We start from the raw sequence: 25,162 nt of genomic DNA, 5'->3' as shown, positions 1-25,162 counted from the left end.
GATCCAATTTTATGCCTGTCAAACTTGTTATCTTTGGCTTTAATTCATAAATTCAACCGAACAAATGAGAACAAATGATGTGTTTTGTGACAGGCTGCTGGTCTAAAGTGTCTAAAAAAAAGATTTGAAATTGGTTTTTTGCTAAATTGTCTGTAATGTGTAGACACAACGCTGGTTCATCTCTTGAGTAAGGTGCCTTTTTATGCTTGAATGATTCATAAGTCAGAGTTAGGTTAGCTTAACAAAAAACACTCCACTGAAAATGGTCAGGTTTAAGGATTGGAATGAAAATAAGTGAAAAAGAATTTGCCATAAACAACAATCATTAGAAAACTATGGATAAGATACTTAAAAAAAAACCTACCTGCTAAAAAAGACCTATTATTGCGTGAATAAATGTTTGTTTCAATATTCGTCGTCTTTGGCTGCATGTTTTGTACTGAGGTTATTCCGCAAATATCAAGTAAACATTAAAAAGGTGACACGTGACAGGGACTAACAAAGAGAGGGAGCAGTAATAGTTTTTGCCGTCCAACCATTTACAGGTGGGACCGCGTTCTCTGACTCTCTGGCGTCACCTTGTGTGCAGAAACGAAAATGCTCACTGGCCGAATTGACAACACCGACACCAGGTTGTCCCCAATTATTTGTGCCCAAGATAGACTTAAAGTGTTTGTTCTTACTGATACTGTTTTAACAGCTACTTTATTGCACAGTAAGGACCATAGCCGGTCGGTTCATCCGCTTTAAAATAAAATGACCAGCCAGTGTCTTCCTTCCCGGGCGTCTTAATCCAGCCCTTAATTCTGTGGGAGTGAGGCAGTGTATCAGCCTGCGCAGGGCCTGAAGGAGTTTAGCTGCTTCAGAGGTGGTGATGACTGAAGTCACGTGGGCTTACTATTTATACTCAAATAGTCCGGCAGTGATAAGGAAACTGTGGAAGGTCGTCTGTCTCTCCTTGCAAGCAGACGGGAAGGATTTTGGAGGTATAGGAATCTCGCAGGTGACACTGCTGTTAAACCCGCTCTTTAAGGAAACCTGAAAGGCAAGTGTGAGAACAAGCAAGTCCATCAGCCGGTCTTTGAGTGTGTGACTAGATTACTGGAGAATGAGGAGCAGTGATTTGACTGTGATTCAGTAAAATGAATGAATGAATGAATGAATGGGAGGGAAGGTAAACAACAAAACGTTGTTGTGACTCAGAAATCAAAACATCAACCAATGTATGACAAGTTTCCACAGTCATGTGTTTTGTTTTGTCTTTCTGGTTGTGGCATTGTTTGTCTTTATATAGGACAGACCAACATTTGTAAACACCACATTTTTTCCAGTCTTGACTGTATCTGAGCTGTCCCCCCCTCCAGACCCCCCTTTGTTATCTGCACACTGGTTGCTCTTCTCCGGCTCACAACAACCAGGCCACACTTGGCACACTTTCCCCCCTGTGCCGTCATAATTCCAGTTCTCGCGAAGAGAAGCCTGGAGTGTGTAATCAACCCCGTGCTCTGCGTGTGTGTGTGCGGCTGAAATGTCACTCTGCTGTTTGTAGGCCTCGCAGCACACACAGTCTGAGTGTGTGACTTGGGGAAAGGGGGGGCCCGGGACTTGCTTTGAGGGTATTTTTAAAAAATTATGTTCTTTTTTATTTGACAGCAGATGTAGTAGTGTCGCCTTATCGCCAACCTCTCCTTCTCCTTGTTTGTGTTCGTAATCAAGAGCTTAGGAGCCTCAGGGCGGACGCTCAGCAGCCATGTCGACCCTTCTCCGCTGCATCTGTAGCTCCTCTGTCATTCTGTCCCAGCGAGGGGTCAATCTGAAGTTCCCTGGAAGGAGGCATTTCAGGACTTTCCCTGTGTTAAGGGACCAAAAGGCCTCCAGAGGTAGGAAATTTACAAATCTCTCTGCTTCACTTTACAGTGTTCTCACAGAGGACAGGCTGGGCTTGCGTGCTTTCTCTTGTCTGACTTGAGGAATGAGAGCGTAACGGTTCACTCAAGGACAAGCTCCGGCCGGCCAAAGGAGTGGAAAACTTCCACTGCAGATCACAAACTGTTTGCAGCAGGTTGCTAGAGATGTTCTCAAAATAGGGAAAGCTGCTATAAAGCAGACGGCGGCTTTGCTCGTGAGAGCTGCTAACATGTGAGAGCGGACGAGAGGTCAGTTAAAGGTGACATGTAAAAACTTGACAGCAGTGCGGCTGATTCTGATGACAGCCTGTACGGAGCCGGTGCTGTGTGCGAGGCACACGGCACAGTGTTCGTCAAAGTTTTGAGTTGCTGAAATCTTTTAAGTTTGGCTTTGGAGTGTGTCTGCATAGGACTGCAGGGCCTCTGTGTGTGTGTGCTGGCCTGGTGCCAATCACCTGCTAAAATGTCTCCATGGTGGCGAGGTCACCACACCATGTAGGGAGAGAAATGTGTAACCTGACACTGTTTCCAGCAACGCAAATCTCAGCTGTACGCGCATGCCTGCTGCGTTGTTGCGTAAACGAAGATAAACGTATGTCTTGTTGTGTATATTTTTTTTTGTGTGACAAGTTCCAAGTTCTTCACTCTCGGCTGCATTGTTTTATTTCCCCCTTTTCTTTTTTTTCTTTTTGTTTTGTTTTTTTGTCCTCAGGTGTGCTCTACAAGGACCTGGTGGTTGGAGTTCCTAAGGAGACGTTACAGAATGAGCGTCGCGTGGCGCTGTCTCCGGCTGGGGTGCAGGCGCTGGTCAAACAGGGCTTCAGGGTGCAGGTGGAAAGCGGCGCCGGGGACGAATCAAAGTTCTCTGATCAGCAGTACAGAGATGCTGGAGCCACCATTACTGATGTTAAGGGAGCCCTCGGCTCAGACTTGGTCCTTAAGGTTCGTAACCGGCACGCTTTGGTCCGCAGATCAGACTCTTCTTTGCAGCTTCACAGCTCAGAATCACCACCAATCTTCTTAAGGCCTCATATTATAGACTCATCTCAGTGCAGCATCTGACACCAATGATCACTTTGAGCTTCCTGATATGTTCCAGTCAAAGTAACCACTCTCCTCTGGTTTGAGTAACACTTGGCTAATGAGTCTTCCTCACAGACAAAAGTTCATTATACAGTTCCACAGGAAGCCTGTGCTTTTCACCTTATACATGCCACTGTCAGTGTTAAGTGTTATTATGAAACAAATTAGCCTTTCTGTGCAGTCAAAGCTCAGCTGTATTTATTTATGAAGCCAGATGACACACATTAGCTGGTTAAAAGAGACTTATAATACTTATTTCAAATTCAAAGCTATTCCACTACAGCAGCTTTTCAGGACTCGTAGTTCAAAATATTCCTTCATTATCTTAAACTGTGTCTTATTGTCGCTCCTCAGTTTAGCTTCCGTCTTTCTTCAGAGTGGCTGGAATAAGAAAGTTTAATCCATTTACAGGTGGGGCTCACAGCCAGGGGTCTTGTGTATTAAAAGTATTTGCTCTTGAGGACATCGTATACAGCTTAGGGAGGGTGGGTGGGAACTTTGTGAACATGAACACTGATGTTTTGATTTGCTGCTACATAAACAAACTAGATCCACATATCTGTCAGTTATATTTAATCGTGAGTGGAAAAAGAAATTTTTTTTTCTTTTTAGGTTCGAGCCCCCAGTTTGAGTGAGGTAGATCTCCTGAAACCCAAATCCACCCTGGTGAGCTTCATCTATCCAGCACAGAACCAGGAGCTGATGAATAAGCTGTCACAGAGGCAGAGCACTGTGCTGGCCATGGATCAGGTGCCCAGAGTTACCATTGCACAAGGCTACGATGCACTCAGTTCCATGGCTAACATTGCTGGGTAAACAAAAATGTATTTTTAAGTCCAGATTTCATCTGTTTGTTTAGTTAATGTAAATGTGACTTGAGTTTTTGTTATGTAGGTACAAGGCTGTGGTTCTGGCTGCCAACCACTTTGGCAGGTTCTTTACTGGTCAGATTACAGCTGCAGGAAAAGTGCCTCCAGCTAAGGTAATAATCTATGTTTTACTCAGCCAAGCATGATCTATTTTGACAGTCAGTACAGCATTTTATTTCCTTTCAGTATACTTAAAATAAAAAATGAAGTGTGAAGTGAAACCTTAGTACATTTGGGTGTTTCTGTTGTAAACAGGTTCTGGTTATTGGAGGTGGAGTGGCTGGTTTGGCAGCAGCCGGGGCAGCTAAGTCAATGGGAGCCATAGTCAGAGGGTTTGATACCAGGTATAAGGTTGGCAACGCCTCAAACTGCAGGCTTATTAATGATGGACAGAATTTTGCTGATAGGCTGGCTGCTTCTTGACTTTCAGGCCAGCTGCTCTGGAGCAGTTCAAGTCGTTTGGGGCTGAGCCTTTAGAAGTAGACCTCAAAGAGTCTGGCGAGGGTGTTGGCGGTTATGCCAAGGAGATGTCAAAGGAGTTCATCGAGGCTGAGATGGCTCTTTTTGCCAAGCAGTGTAAAGAGGTCGACATTGTTGTCAGCACTGCCCTGATTCCCGGTGAGTCACATCGGTACTTTAAGCCACTTTTGCCTTTATCGTTTGGCATCAAAAGTTTCATCACTGTTTGCTTTTATTTCATCTTTTCCACAGCAACACTGAACGTCAATTAGAGATAAACATATGAAATATTGCTCTGCAAGTGTGCTGAGAATTTCACTCGCTGTTGGCTTATTTTATTTAATCTAGCAGCTAAGGACTCAGTAGGCTTGGTGGGAGTTGGTCCTAAACATAAGCAACGTATAATTTTATCTGCTGACACTGAGTAAATTGTCTGCTAGTCTGCGCCTCACTCATCACTTTCAAAAGAGGTGGCGATGGTGAAAAGCCTCCGCTTTGGACTTTGCAACTAGATCTAACTAACCAACGTATGATGGCACAGTGGCCTCACCCAATTTTTCTATACTGTCTATGGCTTAAGCCCCATCAACCCCATAATGTTGCTTTCATGAGGGTCACTACATCTTTAATATGGATTGACTATCCTCTTTGTTAGACAGCATGATGCTGTTTGATGCATCTCATTCCTTTCTACCTGTGGTCCTATGCTCACTCAGGGAAGCGTGCACCCATACTGATCAAAAAGGAGTTTGTAGAGTCTATGAAGGATGGCTCTGTAGTGGTGGATCTAGCTGCAGAGGCAGGGGGCAACATCGAGACCACAAAGCCCGGACAGCTTCATGTTTACAGGGTACGTTTTGGCCTAGTTTGGATAAACTGGATAATTTTAAGGAATGCAAAAGATGTATTTCTGATTTGGGATATATATGATTTATTTATGTATGAATAATGTACTTTTTTTGTTAACTAGGGAGTAACACACATCGGCTACTCAGACCTGCCCAGCCGCATGGCGACCCAAGCCAGCAGTCTATATTCAAACAACATACTGAAGCTTCTGAAGGCCATTAGTCCAGACAAGGAATACTTCCACTATGAGCCCAAAGAAGAATTTGATTATGGAACAATTGACCACGTCATCCGTGGGACTCTTGTTATGAAGGTGGAGTTTTGTTTTTTTTTCGTGTGACTGTCTCCTGTCAGCTTCCATCCCCACTGGCATCCCTCCTTCCCTCTCAGCATGCGCTGTCAGATCCTGTCATGCTTGGCTAGAGCGCCAATTGAGTACCAAAACAGAGTCCCAGCTGGGAATAGCTCAAGTTGGATCCCAGCAAGAATGTTATGAACGTTTCAAAATACACTTTTCCAGGAATTTAGCTTTGACACATTGTTTATGGCAGTATAAGCACGCAACCTCAATAGGACATATCAGCTTACCTCTTGTTACACTAAGCATTATTCAGCCCCTTAAAGGAGAATTTATCTTTCAAAACCACTGCTAACTGGTTCGTGATTGCTTTTTTGTTTAGCGTAATCCCCTGTGCCGTCAACGAGTTCGTGTTCGAGAGCTCTCCCACTGTGCGAAAGTCTTGATGTCTGTTTCTCACGCAAATCTTTTGTGGACTCCTCTGTCTTCACTCTGGTCTTCTTGTGTGTTTTCTGGTGTATTCAGGAAGGCAAGAACATGTTCCCATCACCCCTTCCAAAAACAGTCCCGCCATCTCCGGTGAAACAGAAAACGGTCGCAGAGTTGGAGGCCGAGAAAGTGGCGTCCGTTTCGCCCTTCAACCGCACCATGACCTCTGCTGGTGTCTACACTGCAGGTTAAACACAAACGCAGAAGTATTCAGACTTCTGGGACATTTAGCACTGCTTTATTTGAGAGGATTTGTTCTGTGTAAAAAATTAATTTGTGCTGAAATTAAAGCATGCAAATAATCCAATTAAAGTAAAATGTCAATTTTCACTATCTTTTGGTTTAAATCAGGGGTGTCCAACTCCAGTCCTCGAGAGCTACTGTCCTGCAGCTTTTAGGCGCATCCTTGTTCCAACACACCTGAATCAAATACTGGCTTGTTATCAGGCCTTTGCCAAACTGGATGGCATGCTGAAAAGAGGTAATCCAACCATCTGATTCAGCTGTGTTAGACTAGGGATGCATCTAAAAGCTGCAGGACAGTAGCTCTCGAGGACTCAAGTTGGACACCCCTAGTTTAAATGGTTTGTGTTAGTGTGACATTAATATTAGACAAAGATAACTTAAGTAAATGCAGAAGTTTTTAAATGATTATTTCATTTATTAAGGAAAAAAGCTACCCAAACCTACCTGGCCTTCCAGGTAAAGGTTAAAACTATCTTTGGAAGATCTGAGTCCAGTTACATCTGGCATACACAGCCTTTCATGAAAAGAACATCATACCAGCAATCAAACATGGTGGTGGTGATGTAATGGTCAGGGGTTGCTTTGCTGTTTCAAGACCTGTACAACTCGCCATAACTGATGGAACAATGAATTCTGCTTTCTACCAGAAAATCCTGAAGGAGAATGTCTGGCCATGAGTTTATAGCCCAAAGCTCAAGCACACTTGGGTTATGCAGAAGGACAGTGATCTGAAAACACACCAGAAAGTCCATCTCTTTATGTCTTAAAAAAACAAAATGAAGGTTTTGGAGTTGTCTAATCAAATTGTGGACTTGAATCAGATTTAGATGCTTGATCTTAACCTCCTAGGACCTGGCATCCATATATGTGGACATCACATTTTGGGTTGTCTAGACCAAAATACTAAATTTTGCTCTACAAGGGCTTGATATCCACTTACGAGGACATCATGCCGCCACTGTTCAATCGAAATTTAATGTGAATGTCCTCATATGTGGCTCTCATTTTTCTCAGAAACAAAAATCCGTAAAAAAAAAAAAAAGCATAATTCTTTGGGAGCTGATGAATGTAACAACAATCTCCCAAGAGAAATTAAAAATGCATACCATGAAAGAGTTTGGGTTTTAGGAGGTTAAACAGGTTATTCGTGCTCAAATCCTCCAATGTGGCTAAATTACAATTCTGCAAAGAAGAGTGGGCCAAAATCCCTCCAGAGTCACGAGAGACCCATTTCCAGTTTTTGCACATGCTTGATTGCAGTTCTTGCTGCCAAAGATGTTTCAACCAGTTATTACATTTAGGGGGGAGGTGGTTTTTCACATAGACGTTTCAGGTAGGTTGGGATGGCCTTTTCCCCCCTTCAAAACCTGTTTACTCAGGTTATCCAATATTAAAATCTGTTTGATCTGAAACATTTGGGTATGCCAAAAACTAAGAAATGTAAAGTGGGACTACTTTTCTACATAATGGATATGTGCTGGAAACCTTTTGTATGTGGACAAGAAAAGCAATTTGCAATTTAAGCATGTCTCTTTGGGATTTCATTGTAAGATTCATGAGGGGAAAAATCCTTTACTTTCCAGTCTGACTTTGTAATTTTTCCATTTTTAAAACAAGTCATTGTAACAGATCTTACTGTGACCTTTGGAAGCCCCTCTGTAACCGAGCACAGCGATGAATATATTTTTCAGTAAATTCAAACATTTCGCTTCACTTCTTTCAGAGAAACTATGAATCATAATAGCTGGTAATAAAATGACATGTTTATTTGTCTTATTCAGTTATTCCATTCCTTTAATGGTTAAAAAGGGACTGGAAACCAAACTTGAAACTACAGCAGCAGGGAAAGCACAAACATAGCAACAGCAACACTGCCTTGCTCTGTCTCTCTCTCTCTCTAGGCCTGTCTACCTGTCTGGCTCTGGGTATCATCTCGCCCAATGCTGCTTTCACTCAGATGGTCACCACCTTTGGTTTGGGTGGGATAGTGGGATACCACACTGTGTGGGGTGTGACCCCCGCTCTGCACTCACCTCTCATGTCCGTCACCAATGCCATCTCAGGTCAGAACTCATTAAAGTCATAAAAATCTGTATAGATGTGGTGATATTTGAGTGATTCCTTTTTATTTGTTAACAAATTCTTTTCTGTCAGGTCTGACTGCGGTGGGAGGCCTGGTGCTGATGGGTGGAGGTCTCACACCTTCTTCCCTGCCCGAGAGTCTTGCTCTGGCTGCTGCCTTCGTTTCCTCCATCAACATTGCTGGTGTGACATTCAACACTGGACACAAAAATGGCTTCAGTGAACATAAATAATTTCCCACCCAAACAAATGAAAACGGCTAATTCATTAATTTATTTCTGCACCTGTGCAGGTGGTTTTCTGATCACCCAGAGGATGCTGGACATGTTTAAACGCCCCACCGACCCCCCTGAGTACAATTACCTGTATTTGCTGCCTGGGGCTACATTTGTTGGAGGATATGGAGCCTCTGTGGCTGCTGGGTACAGCATCGAGCAGGTGAGACGATGCACATCATGTCATCTCACTCAGATTTGTTTCCACTGACAATCCCCTACTTAATGTAATGTGCATTAAGTAGCTTGACAGTGAAATTAATTGGTTGTAGAGCAGCGGTCCCCAACCTTTTTTGTGCCACAGACCAGTTTATGTCTGACAATATTTTCACGGACCGGCTTTTAAGATGTCTTGGATTAGTACAACAAAATAAAACCTGTACCGGTAGCAAAAAAGTTTTATTTATAAGACACGGGAAAAGACTCAGGGAAACCGAGTTAATGATAAAAACCCTGAAAACCATAAATTTCACACCCGAGCCATAACTCTCGCGGACCTGTACCCAACAACTCGTGGACCGGTACCAGTCTGTGGCCCGGGGATTGGGGACCGCTGTTGTAGAGTATATGGTACTCTGTCTGGTACTTTAGTGTGGTGACCTCTGCTTGCTAGAAAGTGCGTTTAATTTCATGTATAAATCTGTATCTTTCAAAATGAGGATACCATGAAATTAATGCATAATTTAATTTCTATATTTATTAGACTGAAACTGAAATATTATGTTAACTTTAAATATGGTTTACCATTTATGAACATAAATGCAGTTATGTCAGTTTAATAGAAAAGTTAAGCGCGATCAAAAAAGGATTTCAAATACAGAAATGTCCAACTTCTGAAGAGTGTGTTCGTTCTTGCTCTCAGTACTTGATTGTTGCTCCTTTGCATGAATTACTGCATCAGGTTGCCATGGAGGCAATCCGCTTGTGGATCTGTTGAGTTGTTTCGGAAACCCATGCTACTTTGTTAGCTTGTCTGTATTGGATCAGGTGTTTCTCATCAGGTCAAGTTGTCTGGCCCGTCTTGCACAGTAATAACATGGTCAGCAGGCCATTTGGTACGAGTTTTGGCACTGTGTGAAGGTGACGTGTCCTGCTGGGAAAAGAAAATCAACATCTTCATAAAGCTTGTCAGCAGATGGAAACTTGAAGCTCTCCAAAGCCTCCTTGCAGACAGCTGCACTGACTCTGGAGTTGATAAAACACAGTGGACCAACTATCAGCAACACCGGCAGATGATGTGGCATCTCAAACCATCAGACTGCAGGAAATTCACTCTGGATTTCAAACACCTCGGCTTGTGTGCCTCTTTGCGCTCCCCCCAGACTCTTGGACCTTGATTTAGAAATAAAAAGCGAAATTTACTTTCATCTGAAAAGAGAGGCTTCGGACCACTGCACAATAGTCCAGTCATTTTTCAGATTGACCCAGGTAAGATGCTTTTTGACTTTGTCTCTGATCTTTGTTTGATCTTAGGAAGATCAAACCCCAGCCTCAGTCCACTCGTTCTCCAAAGCTCTTGAATCAACTTCTTTTTTAACAAACCTCTCAAGGCTGCAGGCGTCCCTATTACCTGTGGACATTTTTCTTGTTACTACCACACTTTTCCATTTCAGCCAACTTTCCATTAACGTGTTTTGATGTGCTATATTAATGACTTTCTATGAAAAAAGTCAATGATCCTGCTTGAGAAGAGACTCAGTGATAATCATCTATACAAGTGTCCAGTCAGCAGTCTTCTCCGTGATTGTGGTTGTGTGTATTAAGTAGGCTGAATCATTTACAGGTATTTATACTGTTCTTCTAGTGACATATTTCTTTGAGTCTACAATATGTAAATTTTTCACTTGTTGTAACTAACTGATGGGAAATACTGAACTTCTTTTAAATATTTGAATTTTCTGAGATGCATCTGGTTAGAGACCTCCAAGGTGAAGTGTTTGGGCATGCTGTACTGGGAGGATCTCTCAGCTGGTTTTGGAACGATGTGCCCTGGAGAACCTATTAAGCTTTTTATATTTTTTTCTCTCTCACATAGATTCTGTTACTGCAGTAGTGGATGTGTTTTAAACATGTGTTGTTGTTGTTGTTGTTGTTGTTGTTGTTTTTGTCCTTTCTACTCTTGGCTCTGCATGATGTCAGTGAGATGGGGAAACTCTCATTATGGTCATGTCAGGTACACAGTTCTGGCTTGAGCACAGAAACCAACCCACCTGCTATTCATATCTTTTCTTTAAGGGAGTTCACTGTGGGGCTGCATCAAGGCCTGGTAGAGGCTATATAGGGATTTTCTTTAAGTGTGAGCCATGCAAAGATATTAAGTAGAATGTAAGACTATTTAAAAAAACAACAACAAAAAAAACAAACTCTGTAGATTAACAGACTGGGTCCACTTTGATGTCAGGTCTAGATCAGAAGCTTTCATTTGGAATTACCTCTCATCTTTAAACTAATTTTCATCCTGCTTCTCGATTCTTTGATGACCTAAAGATGACTTATTGATCCATTCTCAACACGTAGCTATGATAAAATGCTGATTCTCACTTTTTCTCCTCAGATGATGTACTTGGGCTCAGGTTTGTGCTGTGTCGGGGCGCTGGCCGGCCTGTCTACCCAGAGCAGCAGTCGTTTGGGGAACGCCCTCGGCATGATGGGAGTGGCAGGGGGCCTTGCTGCCACCCTCGGTGCCCTCAAACCCTCACCGGAGCTGCTGTCTCAGATGTCTCTGGCTATGGCCGGTGGGGGAACCCTGGGTAGGTGGCTCCATGCAACTAAAATGGATATCATGATATTGTGTTCACTGATGTTTCTTTACTTAAACTGCCCCCCCCAAAAAAACTCTTGTGCTGCAAAATGCCCACTGTAGCTTCACAGCGCTTCTAATTTGGTCTTGGAACAACTCAAGTGGTATGCCCTGCTGTTTCATTGGGTCATGTGAAGGAGACTTGCAAATAACGTAGCACCTCAAGGTTTCAGTTTTCAATAAAAAATAAATTGATAAAGTTTCAGCATGACTCCTCTGAAGTCTAGCGGTTGTTTCGTTATTAGCTTTGCATGCAGCTCCTCCAGTATTGCTAATTCATAACATGCATCAATCACTCTGTTGTACATGTTAATTGTAATTTAAGAAGCAGGAAGATGAATGGCAGTGTAATCATCCTAAGAATGAGCACATACACACAGCATTAAGTGCTGCTTAGTTTTCAAGAAAACTCAATAAATCCTCAACTTTGAACTCCTAGGATTACCTTTTGAAGAACAGGCCCCATAACTAGAAGCAGGTGTCTGCCTTTTAACCATTTTTTCCCCTTTTTTCTTTCTTTCTTTCTTCTCCTTTTCTTTTAATTTCATGTTGTTTTTTTGTTTGTTTGTTTTTCAATGCCCTAAATGTTTCTAGCAGTCAGACTCTGCCAATGTGCATGCGAAGTGTAGTTCTGGTGTTTGACTTTTTTGGCTGCTTTTTTAAAAAAAATGTTTTTTTACTTTCTTCATATCTCAACTACAGGTCTGACCATTGCCAAGCGTATTGAAATCTCAGACTTGCCCCAGCTTGTGGCAGCTTTCCACAGCCTTGTGGGCCTGGCGGCTGTTCTCACATGCATTGCCGAGTATATGATTGAGTACCCTCACCTGGATACTCACCCAGCTGCAGGTGTGCTCAAGACTGTGGCTTACCTGGGTACTTACATCGGAGGCGTCACATTCAGTGGATCACTGGTGGCCTATGGCAAGCTTCAAGGTAATCAATCTGACACTAATCTCTCATTTGCACATTGTTAGTCCAGATCTGACAAGGTCAGTCCCTGTGAGATCTGACCATAGCTCTTCTTATTACACACAAATCTCTATGAAAACACATCAGGTTGTCTGGCCGGCTGCTGATTGTTCCTTTCATCTACTGAAAGCCAAAGATCCCCTCTTAAATCCAGGAGTTTCTTTGTAAGTGTCAGCACTCTCTAATTTGCGCTTTAGGCCAACCAATCAAGAGGAACACATGAGAAGCTCTCTGGTAATTTGTTATGGGAAGGGCAGGCCAGTGACTGGATGGCTGTGGTTGGTAGAGGGTTGCTGGCTGATTTGTGGATGAGACAGATGCTCAGACAGCTGATTAGAGGCTTTCGCAGATAAGTCTGAGGGTTCAAAGACACCTGACACTGGTTAAAGAGAAGCACGCTCACTTTTTTTGTCTTGTTCCTTTTAACCCCTACAAAAGTGTGAGAACACTCTCTTCCCTCTCTGAAAAATGTGTTTTTTGGTTGTAGGTCTTTTGAACTCTGCCCCCCTGCTGCTACCTGGACGGCACATGCTGAATGCCAGTCTGATGGCAGCATCTGTTGGAGGCATGGTGCCCTTTATGCTTAGTTCCAGTTATGGTACTGGCATGGGGTGCCTGCTGGGAGTGTCTGGGCTTTCCACTGTCATGGTGAGTTTGTGACCATTATTAAAGCTGCAAACAGGCGGGGGAGGGGGGGGGGGGGAATTGGCAACATCTCTTTCAGTGAATTTACATTTCAGCAGTTGATTTTTAATGTAAGTATTGTTTTATCTAACTTGGAATATGTTAAAATATTTGTTTGTTTTTTGTTTTGTTTTCCTGATTCAACCTGTCATAGGGTGTAACGCTAACAGCAGCCATCGGAGGCGCTGACATGCCTGTGGTCATTACTGTGCTAAACAGCTACTCAGGATGGGCACTATGTGCCGAAGGCTTCTTGCTTGACAACAATCTCATGACAATTGTTGGAGCGCTGATTGGCTCCTCTGGTGCAATCCTCTCCTACATCATGTGTGTGGTGAGTAGATGCACATTTCCAGCATTGTGCATGAAGTAAAAGGATACAAACATGTCACTGGGCTGCTTCTTCCTCAAGGCTATGAACCGCTCCCTGCCAAACGTGATCCTGGGCGGGTACGGCACCACCTCAACACTGGGTGGTAAGCCCATGGAGATTGTTGGCACTCACACTGAGGTCAATGTGGACCAAACCATTGACATAATCAAAGAAGCCAACAACATCATCATTACCCCAGGTACACACTGTTTTACAGATGTCTCGAAGCACTGTTGAGGAATGTAATTTTCAGCTTTGTCATTGGTTGGTTAGAAAAAGTTACCAATCTGTGAAACTGATCTTTTATCAGTTTGTTTCATTTAATGTAGGTACCTATATTACCACAATAGTACCGCACTTGTAAGTGACTGTATTTAGTTATTAGGTTGCACTATCTAGTTTGATTAGCAGTGTATCCGACCATCCAAAAGCAATGGACAGTGCACAAGAGAGGTGAAGAAAAGAGTTCAGGCAGGGTGGAGATTTAGGATAGTGGAAAGAATGAGATGATTTTTGACAGAAAGATAGAAGGAGGGGTGAAAGGAAAGGTTTACAAGATGGTAGAGGGACCTGCTGTAATGTATGGTTTGGAGACTAGAAAATAGGAAGCGTAAATGGAGTTGGCAGAGCTGAAGATGCTAAGATTTTCATTGGGTCCATCAGAGGAACAGAGCAGGTTGAGCAGTTTGGAAACAAAGTTGGAGATGCAAAGCTGATATAGTTCGGAGATGGGCAAAAGAGGAATTGTGGATATATTGGAGAAAGGATGTTGAAGATGGAGCTACCGGGCAAGAGGAAAAGAGAAAGACCACAGAGAAGATTCATGGATGTAGTGAAGAAGGACATGCAGAGGGTGGGTGTGACAGACGAGGATGCTGGGGAGGGGTGAGATAGAGGCAGATGAATTGCTGTGGCGACCACTACAGGGAGCAGCCGAAAGGAGAAGAGAGAGAAAGGAGGATCCTGTGTCGTCATGTAGGATCAAGTGAATGAAGACCTTACTCGTAAAAGCCTAGAGGTTTTAGCGTTTGGGCGATCGTGGCTCAAGAGTTGGGAGTTCGCCTTGTAATTGGAAGGTTGCCGGTTCGAGCCCCGGCTTGGACAGTCTGGGTCGTTGTGTCCTTGGGCAAGACACTTCACCTGTTGCCTACTGGTGGTGGTCAGAGGGCCCGGTGGCGCCAGTGTCCGGCAGCCTCGCCTCTGTCAGTGCGCCCCAGGGTGGCTGTGGTTACATTGTAGCTTACCATCACCAGTGTGTGAATGTGTGCGTGAATGGGTGGATGACTGGATATGTAAAGCGCTTTGGGGTCCTTAGGGACTAGTAAAGCGCTATATAAATACAGGCCATTTACAGGCCATTTAGACAGTGACTTTCTGGCAACTACAGGCTGATAGGGAAAATGTGCTGTTTTATTTTTGTTTGTTTTCCCCCAACCTGCTGGTGATAACCTTGCGCTGCTCTTATAGTTAATGGTGGCAAAATATGGTTGACCACAGCAATCTAGTGACCAAAGCTATTCTAAGGAGGTTTTTGGTGTAACACCCTGTTTGATTGGGGAGGGATTCCAGGTTGCAGTGAATGAAGATACTTAATTTTTTATTTTTTATTTTTTTAAATGACGAGTCATTGGGCCATGTCCAATATGGCGAACAACTTGAGCATAATGCACTAAGAAAATGCATAATAAACGTCTACTGTGTATACTATGTAACATGCAGGTAAAATAATGCAATCTTACTCACTGAACTGGATCTTTGATTTTATTATTATTTTTTAAATTGGCTGTGTCAGAGCGTGCCATATTATTTATCAGATAAGCATTACAAATGTCCTGCAGGGCTAAAGGAAGGATGTCAAACTCATTTTACATTGTGCCATGTACAGCCTACTTTGAGCTTAAGTGGGCTGGACTGGTCAAAATCCCAGCCCACTTAAGCTGGTGGGCTGGGATTATCAGTCTCTTGTTTATTTAAGAGACTGATAATGTCCTTAAAAAAAAAAAGGGGAAGTTTCTGTGGCCATTTAAGAAATTGTTTTTGGCACTCCAACAATGGTTTCAGGTGTGTTGTGTTATCAGTGGTTAATTAAGTCTTAAGCAGACATGAAGAGCAGGTAGCAAGTTAGATAAAATGGTGCTTCACCCAAAGTTTCCTCAATTTTGAAGTCCTTAGCTATAAGTTGTTTCATCTGGGGAAAAAAAACATTTTTAGTGCTGCACAAAATATTATGTAAACTGATATAAACTGTTAAAATTTGGGCTAAAGCCAGCTTGCAATCAGTGCATTGGAAGAATGCTCCACCATGATTTATATTTTTCTTCAAAGATCAGCTACTTTTGTGATTTTGCTACTTTGTCTGTAAGCAAATTTTGGTGGAAGCTTTAAATCTTCTACATAAGAAGTAGAAAAACTTTTTCCCCCCAGGGTGGGGAGACGGTGCTGGAAACAGATGGAGCCCTTTAGAGACAGGTGCAGAAAGAAACTTGGACTAACATAAGAGATTTATATTGGTGCTCCTGTCAGTAGATGGCGTGGAGTCCAAATGTCATTTTTCAGATCATTAGATGATATACTAATGTACTAAACTATCTCCCACATAACTGCTTTCACTCGACCAAAAAAAGTTGCTCTGTGAGATCAAAAACTGCTCTGGGAAAGCCCAAATGTTTTGCAGAGTACTTGGAAATGGTCGGGCATCTGATGGTAGCGTTTTCATTAAACTCAGAATGCTGAACTGTAGTGACCACAAGAGGGAGTAGTTTGTTCACAAACTGTCCACAGGGCCTAAATAATGGTGGTTTGGATTTCAGAGTGTGAGATAATGCCCACATCATGATTTATTAAGCAGAAAAAGCCAGACTTGTCTGACAAATGAGTAGCTGTTGAACGGCCTGTGCGAGAGGAACCACTCCGTGTAGCTTGGATACCAGGATTGCTGTTTTTTTTCCAATGGCTCCAAATCGGTGCAGAGACAGCTGTGTGGTCGAACATGCTGGTTTGATTAGAGAAACAGTGAAAAATCATAAGGGCTATTCGGTCCAGACTCTCCATGTGCTGTCAACAACAAAGCACAGCAGTGAGGAAACAGAAGGCTCCGGCTGTCTGGGGAATTACAGAAGATACAGGATACAAGTCACTGGCTTGGAAAAACTCGATTAGGGGTAATGCTGAACTCTAGAAGGTACCTGACCACCAGGGTTAAGCAGGGGTTATGCAGACAGACGGTAACTAGCTCTTTGCACGCAGGGGACCCCAATGCACACCACACATGCAAAAGTTTTCCTTAGAAAAATGTCTTTCAGACTTTTGACTGCTATGATTTAACACACAGAGGAGTCTTGTGGTGGTGGAGGACAAAAGAAGGAATGAAGGGTGATGAATATGTGGCTTTACTGTTGTCCTGCAGGACTGATGTGCCTGTCATTTAAAAATGAACAATAGCTGTGAAATGCTTATCTATGACCAGGCACCCATCCGATAAAAGAAAAGCTGTTTGACAGGAGACTCAAGCAACCTAAAGAGATTACGGAGTATCTAGATAGGATATAACCATTATATTCCTACTAAGTTCAACAGGCCAATTTGCTCAGCTATTGCAAGTTTCTATATTTATGTTGTTAGGTTGGGGTCTGTGTGCAGCCAAAGCCCAGTATCCTATTGCAGATATGGTGAAGATGCTGAAGGAACAAGGCAAGACTGTGAGGTTAGTTTGTACACACGTATACACACACACACAAGGCAGGACATTCTTTTATCAGTGTGTGTGACAGGTTTTCAGTGAAAAATCAGTGATGTGCTGTAACATCTCCAACAGGTTTGGCATCCACCCAGTGGCCGGTCGTATGCCCGGCCAGCTGAACGTACTCTTGGCCGAGGCTGGCGTTCCCTATGACGTGGTCCTGGAGATGGATGAGATCAATGACGACTTCCCAGGCAAGCTCCGTTTTTAAAAATAAATTCTAGAAAGATCTGTTATATTTACCGTTACACGGCTGTCACTTTGGCAGGGAGGTGTTGGATTAAATTACTTGATTGGTGACTTGTAATAAACGCATCCGTTCCTTTTCTTCTGCGTTTGAAGTGGCCACATGTTATGTCTGGATACTTGGATGTGCCAAGTTATTAGGACAACACTCATTGTTTTCTTAGCAACCAGGCACGCAGGCTGACACACATGGTTCTGTTTATGGTGGAGGGAGATTAGTGCAGCGCTGGAGTTTGAGTTCATCCGCCTTGTGCGTAAACGTGTAAATGTTTATGACCCATAGAGACCGACTTGACATTGGTCATCGGTGCCAATGACACGGTGAATTCGGCGGCGCAAGAAGATCCCAACTCTATAATTGCTGGCATGCCGGTCCTGGAGGTGTGGAAGTCCAAACAGGTTGGTCTGCCATTATTAGATGAAATGTGTTTGAGGATATGGTACCAAAATAAGAAAAATCGAATCATATACCACCTTCTTTTCTTACTATTACCACCAGGTGATAGTGATGAAGCGTACTTTGGGTGTGGGCTACGCTGCAGTAGATAACCCCATTTTCTACAAGCCCAACACATCTATGTTGCTGGGAGACGCCAAGAAGACTTGTGACAGTCTGCAAGCAAAGATCCGAGAGACCTTCTACTAATTACAACTCATTACTGCCGTGTACAATTGTTAAGAACTTAAAAGTTATTAAAATATTTGGCATGTGAGATACTTATTTTACAAAAACAAGTTTATTGGGTCTGCAACAAATGTGATTACAGCAGAACACAAACGTCATCGTGCACTCATTTGTAAATTAAAATGTTTAAATGTATCAGAAATTCCTTTCTTTGTACTACTACATACACACTGTTGTCCATTCATGCATAAGAAGATGTCATTCGAGTTCAAAATCGAAAAATTATTTTTCTGCATAATCAGAATCTATTAACATAAAAAAACGCTTCAGCTACAGTGTTTGATGTGTTTTAATCTGTCCTCACAGGAAGCTTCAGCATTTTCCAGCAGAGGTTTTGGCTTTGTTAACAATTGAGTGCAGGTAGGAGTAGAAGAAGAGAAGGTTGTCGTATTCTCCGCTGTACTCCTCGTCGAGGCAATGCTCGTGGAAGTCCATGAGAAAATAATATATGGCTTCGATAGTAGCTAGATAAGTGTCTGGCTTGCCCTTTTGATGACGCCAGAAACACGTTTTTCTCATCTTCAACTCTACCTGGAGCAAATCTGGGGGAGAAACACATCAGTCACAACATCGTGAGATCATGGTAAATTCAATTGTGAGTGAATAATCACCAGCAGTCAAGAGTTCTTTGGAAACCCACTCAAATGCAATCTTTCATGATTACCTTGCAGTCTCTCGTCTGTGCTGATCTTATTGGTCTGGTTCCATGTGCTGTCAATGAAGACCACCCTCTGTAGGGGATCCACCTTTGACACCGAGCTTTTTGCTTCATCTGGCGTCCCCGACTCTGAGCTCTCGGAGGTGCGTGTGGAACCTTGAACTTGCTCAGTTTTTAACCTCTTTCTGCATGGTTCATCAGCGGAGTCGTGTGACCTGTCATGTAAACACTTCATCATGTCTTGAACTGAGACGGCCCTCGGACCAGGGAATACCAACACCACCTGGAGCGAGCGAAGACGGAGAGGAACGCCATCATGCGAACTGTGCTAGGGCACAAAATGTGTCTCGAACACGTGTTTTTACAGTGGGGTGATTTATAAAAGGCTAAATTTAGGAAGCAGAGAACAGGATGTAAACTGTTTGACAGGTGAGGGATAAAGTTGAAGAAGTGAAAACACTAAATCAATTGATTTAAATAAATGAGAAGACAAGAAGAAAAACAATACAAATGTATGGCTTGCGGACTAAACTCATTCAGCTGAAATAACAATCTGATTGCATAAGTGCTGTGAGCTTTGAACTGAAGAATGAAGCTGCAGCAAATAAATCTAAATCTTTTAGAAATGTTTCACCGGACATTGTTTGCAGACTGGGTAAAAATCTAAGATTTTTATGCTGAGAATAAACAACAGTACAAAATGCAAAAGATAAACATTTACAATTTGACTTTAGTGGAGAGCAACAGTTTCAGAACATACGCTTAAATTAGATTTCTGAATTAAAATAGAAATGAATACAGTTTATTCAACACAGCATCGAGAATTATTGTAAGCAACAATATAAAGAAAAAGACTAATAGATGCCAAAGAAAATGCTAAGTCAGTGATATCAGACAATGGTTCAAAACTAGCAAAAGCCGCTGCATAATAAATACTCTCAACTACTTCCATTTGTTTTAGTGTAAAGTAAATTCTGAAAGGGAACCATCAGTTTACAAAAGGGGAGTGGCTTAACAAACCAAAAAAAAAAACATTCCTCTTAAAACGGTCAGGTATAAAGACTGGACTAAAAACAATGAGTGAAAAAGCAGCCAAAATCCAAAGACAAACTTTGAAAGACCTTCAGAAAGCCTGAAGAACTATTGCTCAATAACAAAAGAATTGCTTTCGTCTTGGAAAGTGAAACACACGGGCACAGATCCTTTGCGCAATCACCTTTCCTCAGTTTGCTATGGTGGGCTTGTGTAATGTTTTTGTCACTGAGAAAGTTTTTAAACTTACAATGATTCCGACCTCTGGATCAGATAAAAATAACAGTTCGCACAATCCCTTTTAGTTCTCAAAGCTTTTAAGTCTTTTTGGTACTAAATACACAGAAAAGTCCAAAAACTACATATGCCGCCCCGCTCTTTATATTATACACTCCAACAAGCCATCCAGCAGGCCTGATGGGATCTTTTGAAGCGCTGTTCTGGCCTGTAGGCCATATGTTTGACACTCATGGATTAGTAGATGAGAGAAAATCACTTTTGATGATCAATTTAACCTCTGTTTCCAAACAAAACATGCCACATGCTTTTCTGTGTTGTGTCATAGAAAACTGAATATGTTATTTGACTGAGTAGTGAAAACAAGACAAGTGAAGATACAAAGAAGTTTTCTGGGAAGTAATTTCCAGATGAATCAATCATAAACGTAATTGTTAGCTGAAGCCACATAAGGTACAAGGCAGACAGCATGTTTTACAGTTAAATGAACTCCATTCTTTTAGGATAAAAAACACAACTACAAGGATAAAAAAGAACTAACCTTGTCTTTTTCGTACTCAGGTATGCAGGGGTAAGTATATATTGTGACATCACTGGGTGCGAGAATCTTGGCGTGGATGGCAGTGCTCTTGCCATCTGTCTCGTTGGGATGCTTGATGATGTCTATCTTCACAGGAAGCTGAGTGTAACACACAGTGTGTAAAGTCAGGTCGAGGGGAGAGTTGGATTTCAGCAACATCATGTCAAAATATTTAACGTTAAATAATTTTTTAAAAAAAGGCATTTTGCAACCAATTAAGACAATGGTGAAGGCCTCTGTTAAAAGACAAAGCAGGTGAGTCCTAACCTCCTACAAACCTTCACTGTGGGGACATCTTGCAGGCTCATGCCCACTAAGGAGCAGCATGTGTAGCAGAAGAACATCCTCGAGCCTCCACATTTAGAGCACTTTAACCTGCCCCTTTGCTGTGCTTCCTCTAGCACTGCATGTGATGCCAATTTGAGCCCTTGGAGCTGCTGACTGGGAAGCTCACGGGAGTCGGATGAATCAGAGGCCAGTGTTTTTTCCCGGCAACTGGGATGATGACGCTGGTCCTGATCCAAGCTGCTCATTTTTACTCTGGTGACAGACTTGTCTTGGAGCACAAGTACACTCATAGCTGATGAAGAATAACAGAGCAAATAATGCCAATATTAGCAGACATAAATAATCTAACATTTACAAAGACTTAAACTCAAAGGACACAATAACATGGAAAAAGCTAGTTATGGAGCTAAGAGTTCATTAAAATTGTAAGTGGCTGGTAATGATTAGATTAGAAAATTTGTTGCTGTGATAGTACGGTGCAGCTTGAATGCTTTTCATCTAAAAAATGTCATAAAACAGCTACAGCGACACACACCCTACACCATTATGTACCTTAACTCTCATGTGAGTTGCCCAGTGAAGCAAGTCTTTCGTTGAATACTCGCTTTAGTAAAAAGAATGTCATAATCTTGACTGCATCTTTAGAGCATTGTAACTCTTGGAATGAGTAAATCTTTTAAAAATAATGTTTCATTTCACTATTTTATTGTAGCGTCTTATGATTTTACATAGGCCAGATTAGAAGCTGGTATATATGAATACGAGTGGCAAGATCATCGTGTTAGTTCTGCAGTTCTGGTAACTGAATAAGATCACATTATATGACATTACCCATTTCTGGTTCAAATATGAACGCGTCAAATTCCCAAACGTCACATTGTGAGCAGAGTCACTGAGATAGAAGTTTTTAGAAAACAGAAAACCATAAATCTTGTTAATGGAAATATCTAATTAGTCAATCACATAGCAGTAACGTAATCCATTTAGGATAGTAGACATGGTTCCAGATGACATGAAGAGAAGATGAGATGAAGTTCAAACCAAGCATCAGAAAGAAGGAGAAACCCATAAAAATGATCGCTAAGCTATATCAGAGCCTAAGACAACTAACCAAGTGGGATACTAACTACATTAAAAATAAATGGGAAGAAGAACTGAATACAGAAATTTCGCAAGAGGGTTGGCACTCAATGCTGAAAGCACAGCACACCCCGAGGAGCTCCAAAAATTGGAGAATATTTGGCTGGAAATGCTTAGTTCATTTTTTCATCACACCAAAAATAAGGAGCACATTCTGAGAATCATTGGAGCTCTGCTGGATGCAGTGTGGGAACCTGTGTGCCAATCACACCCATAACTTTTAGACATGTAATAAAATAAAGCTATTTTGGGATCAGATTTACATGGAATTGTCTCAATTATTGGATATAAATAGCCCAAAGTGTGAAAAAACTTCCCCTGAATAAATGGGAAAAAATTGACTTCCTATCTTTAAGGGTCTGGGGATACTGAGGATAAGAATTACTTATGATATGTACTGTACAAATCATGACACGAACTGGTGAGCCCCATGGTTTTGTTTGCTGTTCTGGATTGTCTGTTGTTATAATGAAAATGATACATAGAAAGTTTAAATAAATAAATAAATAAATGTGATTTAAGTGTCTGTGAACAAGGCATGGCTGTTGATGCCAGATGGGCTGCTCTGAGCTACTGGGGTTTAAAGACAATAGGAAGAAAAGTGTCAGTTCTGTAGGTGAAAATGTCTTGTTGCTGCCAGAGGAGAATGGCCAGATTGCATCAATCTGATCGCAAGGCAAGAGTAATTCATTAACCACTCGTTACAACCAAGGAATGCAGAGAGCATCTGTGAAGAAACATGTTGATGACTACAGTAGCAAAGGACCACATCAGGTGCTGCTCCTGTCTGCTAAGAACAGGAGACTGAGGCAACAACTGGTAAAATTGAAGACTGGAAAAATGTTGCATGGTCTGAGTCTCAATTTTCAAATGGTAGGATCACAATTTGGCAAAAACAGCATGAGAGCATGGATCCATCATGCATTGTATTAACAGTACTGGTATTGGTGTAATGGTGTGGGGAATATATTCTTGGCAAACTGGCCAATCTGTAGAGACTGTGAATCAAAAGTTTACATCACCTTGATGAATCGATGACACGTAGAATTAAGGCACCTCTGAAGATTAAACTAGCAGGGTGTGCCTAATCAAGGGGCCAGTGATTGTATGTACATACTGTTGAATTTCTGATAAACATGGGGGATAGTAAGCATCAGCTAATGAGGAAACGCTGGTGTCCGAGTGTAGCGCGTTTGCTAAATACAGATTAGTAATTAGCACATGGATAAACAACATGAAACGTTGCTCTCTTTAACTTCTCTCTAGCGCAGTGAGATGTGATAGAGCAGAAACCGTACATCTGCAGCTTGCAGTTACTTTTCTTTGAAACCACAGACAGTATAAAAGAGTCAGTATTTTACACTGCCCATGCTTCAACATAGTGGAGCTAGCTTCTGTTAGCAAGCGTCACGTTTCCTCAGCCCCCGTTGCTAGCGTTCCCAGACACAAGCCAAAAAGTCTAGTTAAGAGGAGCGAAGATCAAATGAAGACGGATGCACTGTTGTGCACTGTTAGCTCAACTGGGTTCACTAGCTTAGCTACATAAAGGAGTCCCATTATAAAAGTGCCTACCAATGAAGTGCACAACGGCATGAGCGTCTTCTTCTACGCCGGAAGCACAGCTCCGTGTGAAGGAAATGCTGGGTAGTTACCTGTCGGCGCTAAGCAGCGAATGTGCTACTCGGTGCTACCTCGTAGGCAGTAGACACACTCCTCAAAGATGCCCTTTGGGGGTGTTATGGCAGCCGATTTATAACCCATAGATGGTTAATTTTCAAAATGTATCAAAGTAAAGTGAATAAAAGAGTGTGCTTTAGTCCAGTAAAATAAAATTACGAAGTTAGGGTTAACTCGAAGTAGTTACTCATACTAGCAGCCAATGAACGTCAACTCTCGCTCTTATGTATTTCGGTAAACGTTAGAAAGAAAAAAGATTTTTGTTTTCTTAAAATAAAACACAGTTTATGATCATGTAATCCTCTAGATTTTAAATGTACAAGTTAAATTACAAGTTTAATATTAAACACACACAGTGTATTGTGATGCTTTTTGTTGCATTTAAAAATACAACATTTTAGGCAATTTAAAAAGAGTTGTGCATAGTTCTCAAAAATATTTAAAATAATATTTTAAAATAACCTTAAAGAAAAATTCTTAGAGACTCTGCTTATTCATATGAATCTGGTCCGTGGCAATAATTACAAATTCCAGAAAGCACACATTTTGCTTGGAGCAAAAAATAATTTGCTACCAGGAAATATTCAAAGTATGTTTTCTGTAGAGAACATAGTTGTAATTTAAGGGGTTTTAGCAACTTCAAAACTATTAATGTGTGTACTACCAGAAAATTCTTTAGTGTTTACGAGTCAAAATCTGGAACAGGTTGAGTGTGGAGATGAAGCAGTGTCCAAACATGAAGCAATTCAAAAACAGAAATGAAGATAGGGATTTTCCTGATATAGAAGAAGATATTTGGCTTTTAGTATATATCTGTATATCTCTGTTTGTGTAGGTGTCATTGTAAGTGCTTGGGTTTGATCTGTGGATGTAAGGATTTGGAGTTGTAAACACACAATAATATGGTAATATTTTGGTAAATGGATTGGATCTTTGTAGCACTTTTCAGCTCTATCTGAGCACTGAAAGGACTTTATCCAGCTTGCCTCATTCACCCTTTTATACAAGTACTTTTTGTATACATATGTGGTTTCTATCTAATATTTACACGTGCTCATACTGAGATTATTTCATCAGACATGAACTTGGAGTTAGTATCTCACCCAAGGGTATTTGGCATGCAAACTGGAGAAGCCAGGAATTGAACCACCAACCTTCTGATAATTAGATGACCTGCCTGACATCCTGAACTACAACTACAGCCGCCTGACCCTTGCATAGTGTACATATTCTGTGTAACAAAAATAGTAACAACAATAAACAATAATTTATTATAGTTGCTGATCTTAACACAGAAGCTTAATAAATACCTGATGAATTATGATATAAGGAATTGCACAAGTTTTACCCCTTTAAAACCAAATAATCAAGCTGTGATTGTGGAGGCTGCCAGCTTCAGTTCAAGGGGTTTGACTAAAACTTTTGTATTAACTGTAAAAATTACAGACTTTTTATACACCACCTACCCTCCATTTTTACAGTCTCAAAAGTTTG

At 41.7% G+C, this 25,162-nt stretch overlaps 2 protein-coding genes across 6 annotated transcripts; one reads left to right on the top strand and one right to left on the bottom strand.

Annotated features, from left to right (window-relative positions):
• Positions 1-922: 922 nt before the first annotated feature.
• On the top strand, positions 923-18,198 carry nnt2 (nicotinamide nucleotide transhydrogenase 2). 2 transcript variants are annotated; one of them, XM_087840346.1, is made up of 22 exons: positions 923-1,045; positions 1,717-1,880; positions 2,620-2,849; positions 3,603-3,802; positions 3,885-3,972; positions 4,115-4,203; positions 4,290-4,477; positions 5,035-5,168; positions 5,289-5,480; positions 5,991-6,141; positions 8,102-8,263; positions 8,355-8,465; positions 8,575-8,720; positions 11,112-11,307; positions 12,060-12,293; positions 12,817-12,977; positions 13,168-13,347; positions 13,426-13,585; positions 17,008-17,089; positions 17,201-17,319; positions 17,655-17,770; positions 17,871-18,198. In XM_087840346.1, exons 2-22 carry the CDS (start codon positions 1,751-1,753, stop codon positions 18,015-18,017), a joined length of 3,216 nt encoding a protein of 1,071 aa, XP_087696472.1. In that variant the 5' UTR covers positions 923-1,045; positions 1,717-1,750; the 3' UTR covers positions 18,018-18,198. The 2 variants fall into 2 exon arrangements, with proteins under 2 accessions (XP_087696472.1, XP_087696469.1); XM_087840343.1 differs by lacking the exon at positions 923-1,045 and adding an exon at positions 1,259-1,616.
• Positions 18,118-23,798, bottom strand: dtwd1 (DTW motif tRNA-uridine aminocarboxypropyltransferase 1). 4 transcript variants are annotated; one of them, XM_006793907.3, is made up of 5 exons: positions 23,644-23,798; positions 20,842-21,143; positions 20,525-20,662; positions 18,721-18,997; positions 18,118-18,598 (listed from the first exon to the last, which is right to left on the bottom strand). In XM_006793907.3, exons 2-5 carry the CDS (start codon positions 21,139-21,141, stop codon positions 18,369-18,371), a joined length of 945 nt encoding a protein of 314 aa, XP_006793970.1. In that variant the 5' UTR covers positions 21,142-21,143; positions 23,644-23,798; the 3' UTR covers positions 18,118-18,368. The 4 variants fall into 4 exon arrangements, with proteins under 4 accessions (XP_006793970.1, XP_006793969.1, XP_006793972.1 ...); XM_006793906.3 differs by having other exon boundaries at positions 23,564-23,796; XM_006793909.3 differs by lacking the exon at positions 23,644-23,798 and adding an exon at positions 23,014-23,544.
• Positions 23,799-25,162: the final 1,364 nt, after the last annotated feature.

The sequence above is a fragment of the Neolamprologus brichardi genome, chromosome 1, assembly GCF_056152115.1.
Source record: "Neolamprologus brichardi isolate AB-2024 chromosome 1, ASM5615211v1, whole genome shotgun sequence".
Classification (NCBI taxonomy): domain Eukaryota; kingdom Metazoa; phylum Chordata; class Actinopteri; order Cichliformes; family Cichlidae; genus Neolamprologus; species Neolamprologus brichardi.
The sequence above is the reverse complement of the archived record's forward strand: the minus strand, read 5'-3'. Positions and strand labels throughout refer to the sequence as shown.

Coding starts and splice junctions, on each gene's coding strand:
- nnt2 (XM_087840346.1), top strand. CDS start 1,751: ATGTCGACCCTTCTCCGCTGCATCTGTAGCTCCTCTGTCATTCTGTCC. Junction 3,803..3,884: donor TCCATGGCTAACATTGCTGG/GTAAACAAAAAT, acceptor TTTGTTATGTAG/GTACAAGGCTGTGGTTCTGG. Junction 8,264..8,354: donor CGTCACCAATGCCATCTCAG/GTCAGAACTCAT, acceptor CTTTTCTGTCAG/GTCTGACTGCGGTGGGAGGC.
- dtwd1 (XM_006793907.3), bottom strand. CDS start 21,141: ATGAGTGTACTTGTGCTCCAAGACAAGTCTGTCACCAGAGTAAAAATG. Junction 18,998..20,524: donor CTGAGTACGAAAAAGACAAG/GTTAGTTCTTTT, acceptor CGCTCGCTCCAG/GTGGTGTTGGTATTCCCTGG. Junction 18,599..18,720: donor CACAGACGAGAGACTGCAAG/GTAATCATGAAA, acceptor TTTCTCCCCCAG/ATTTGCTCCAGGTAGAGTTG.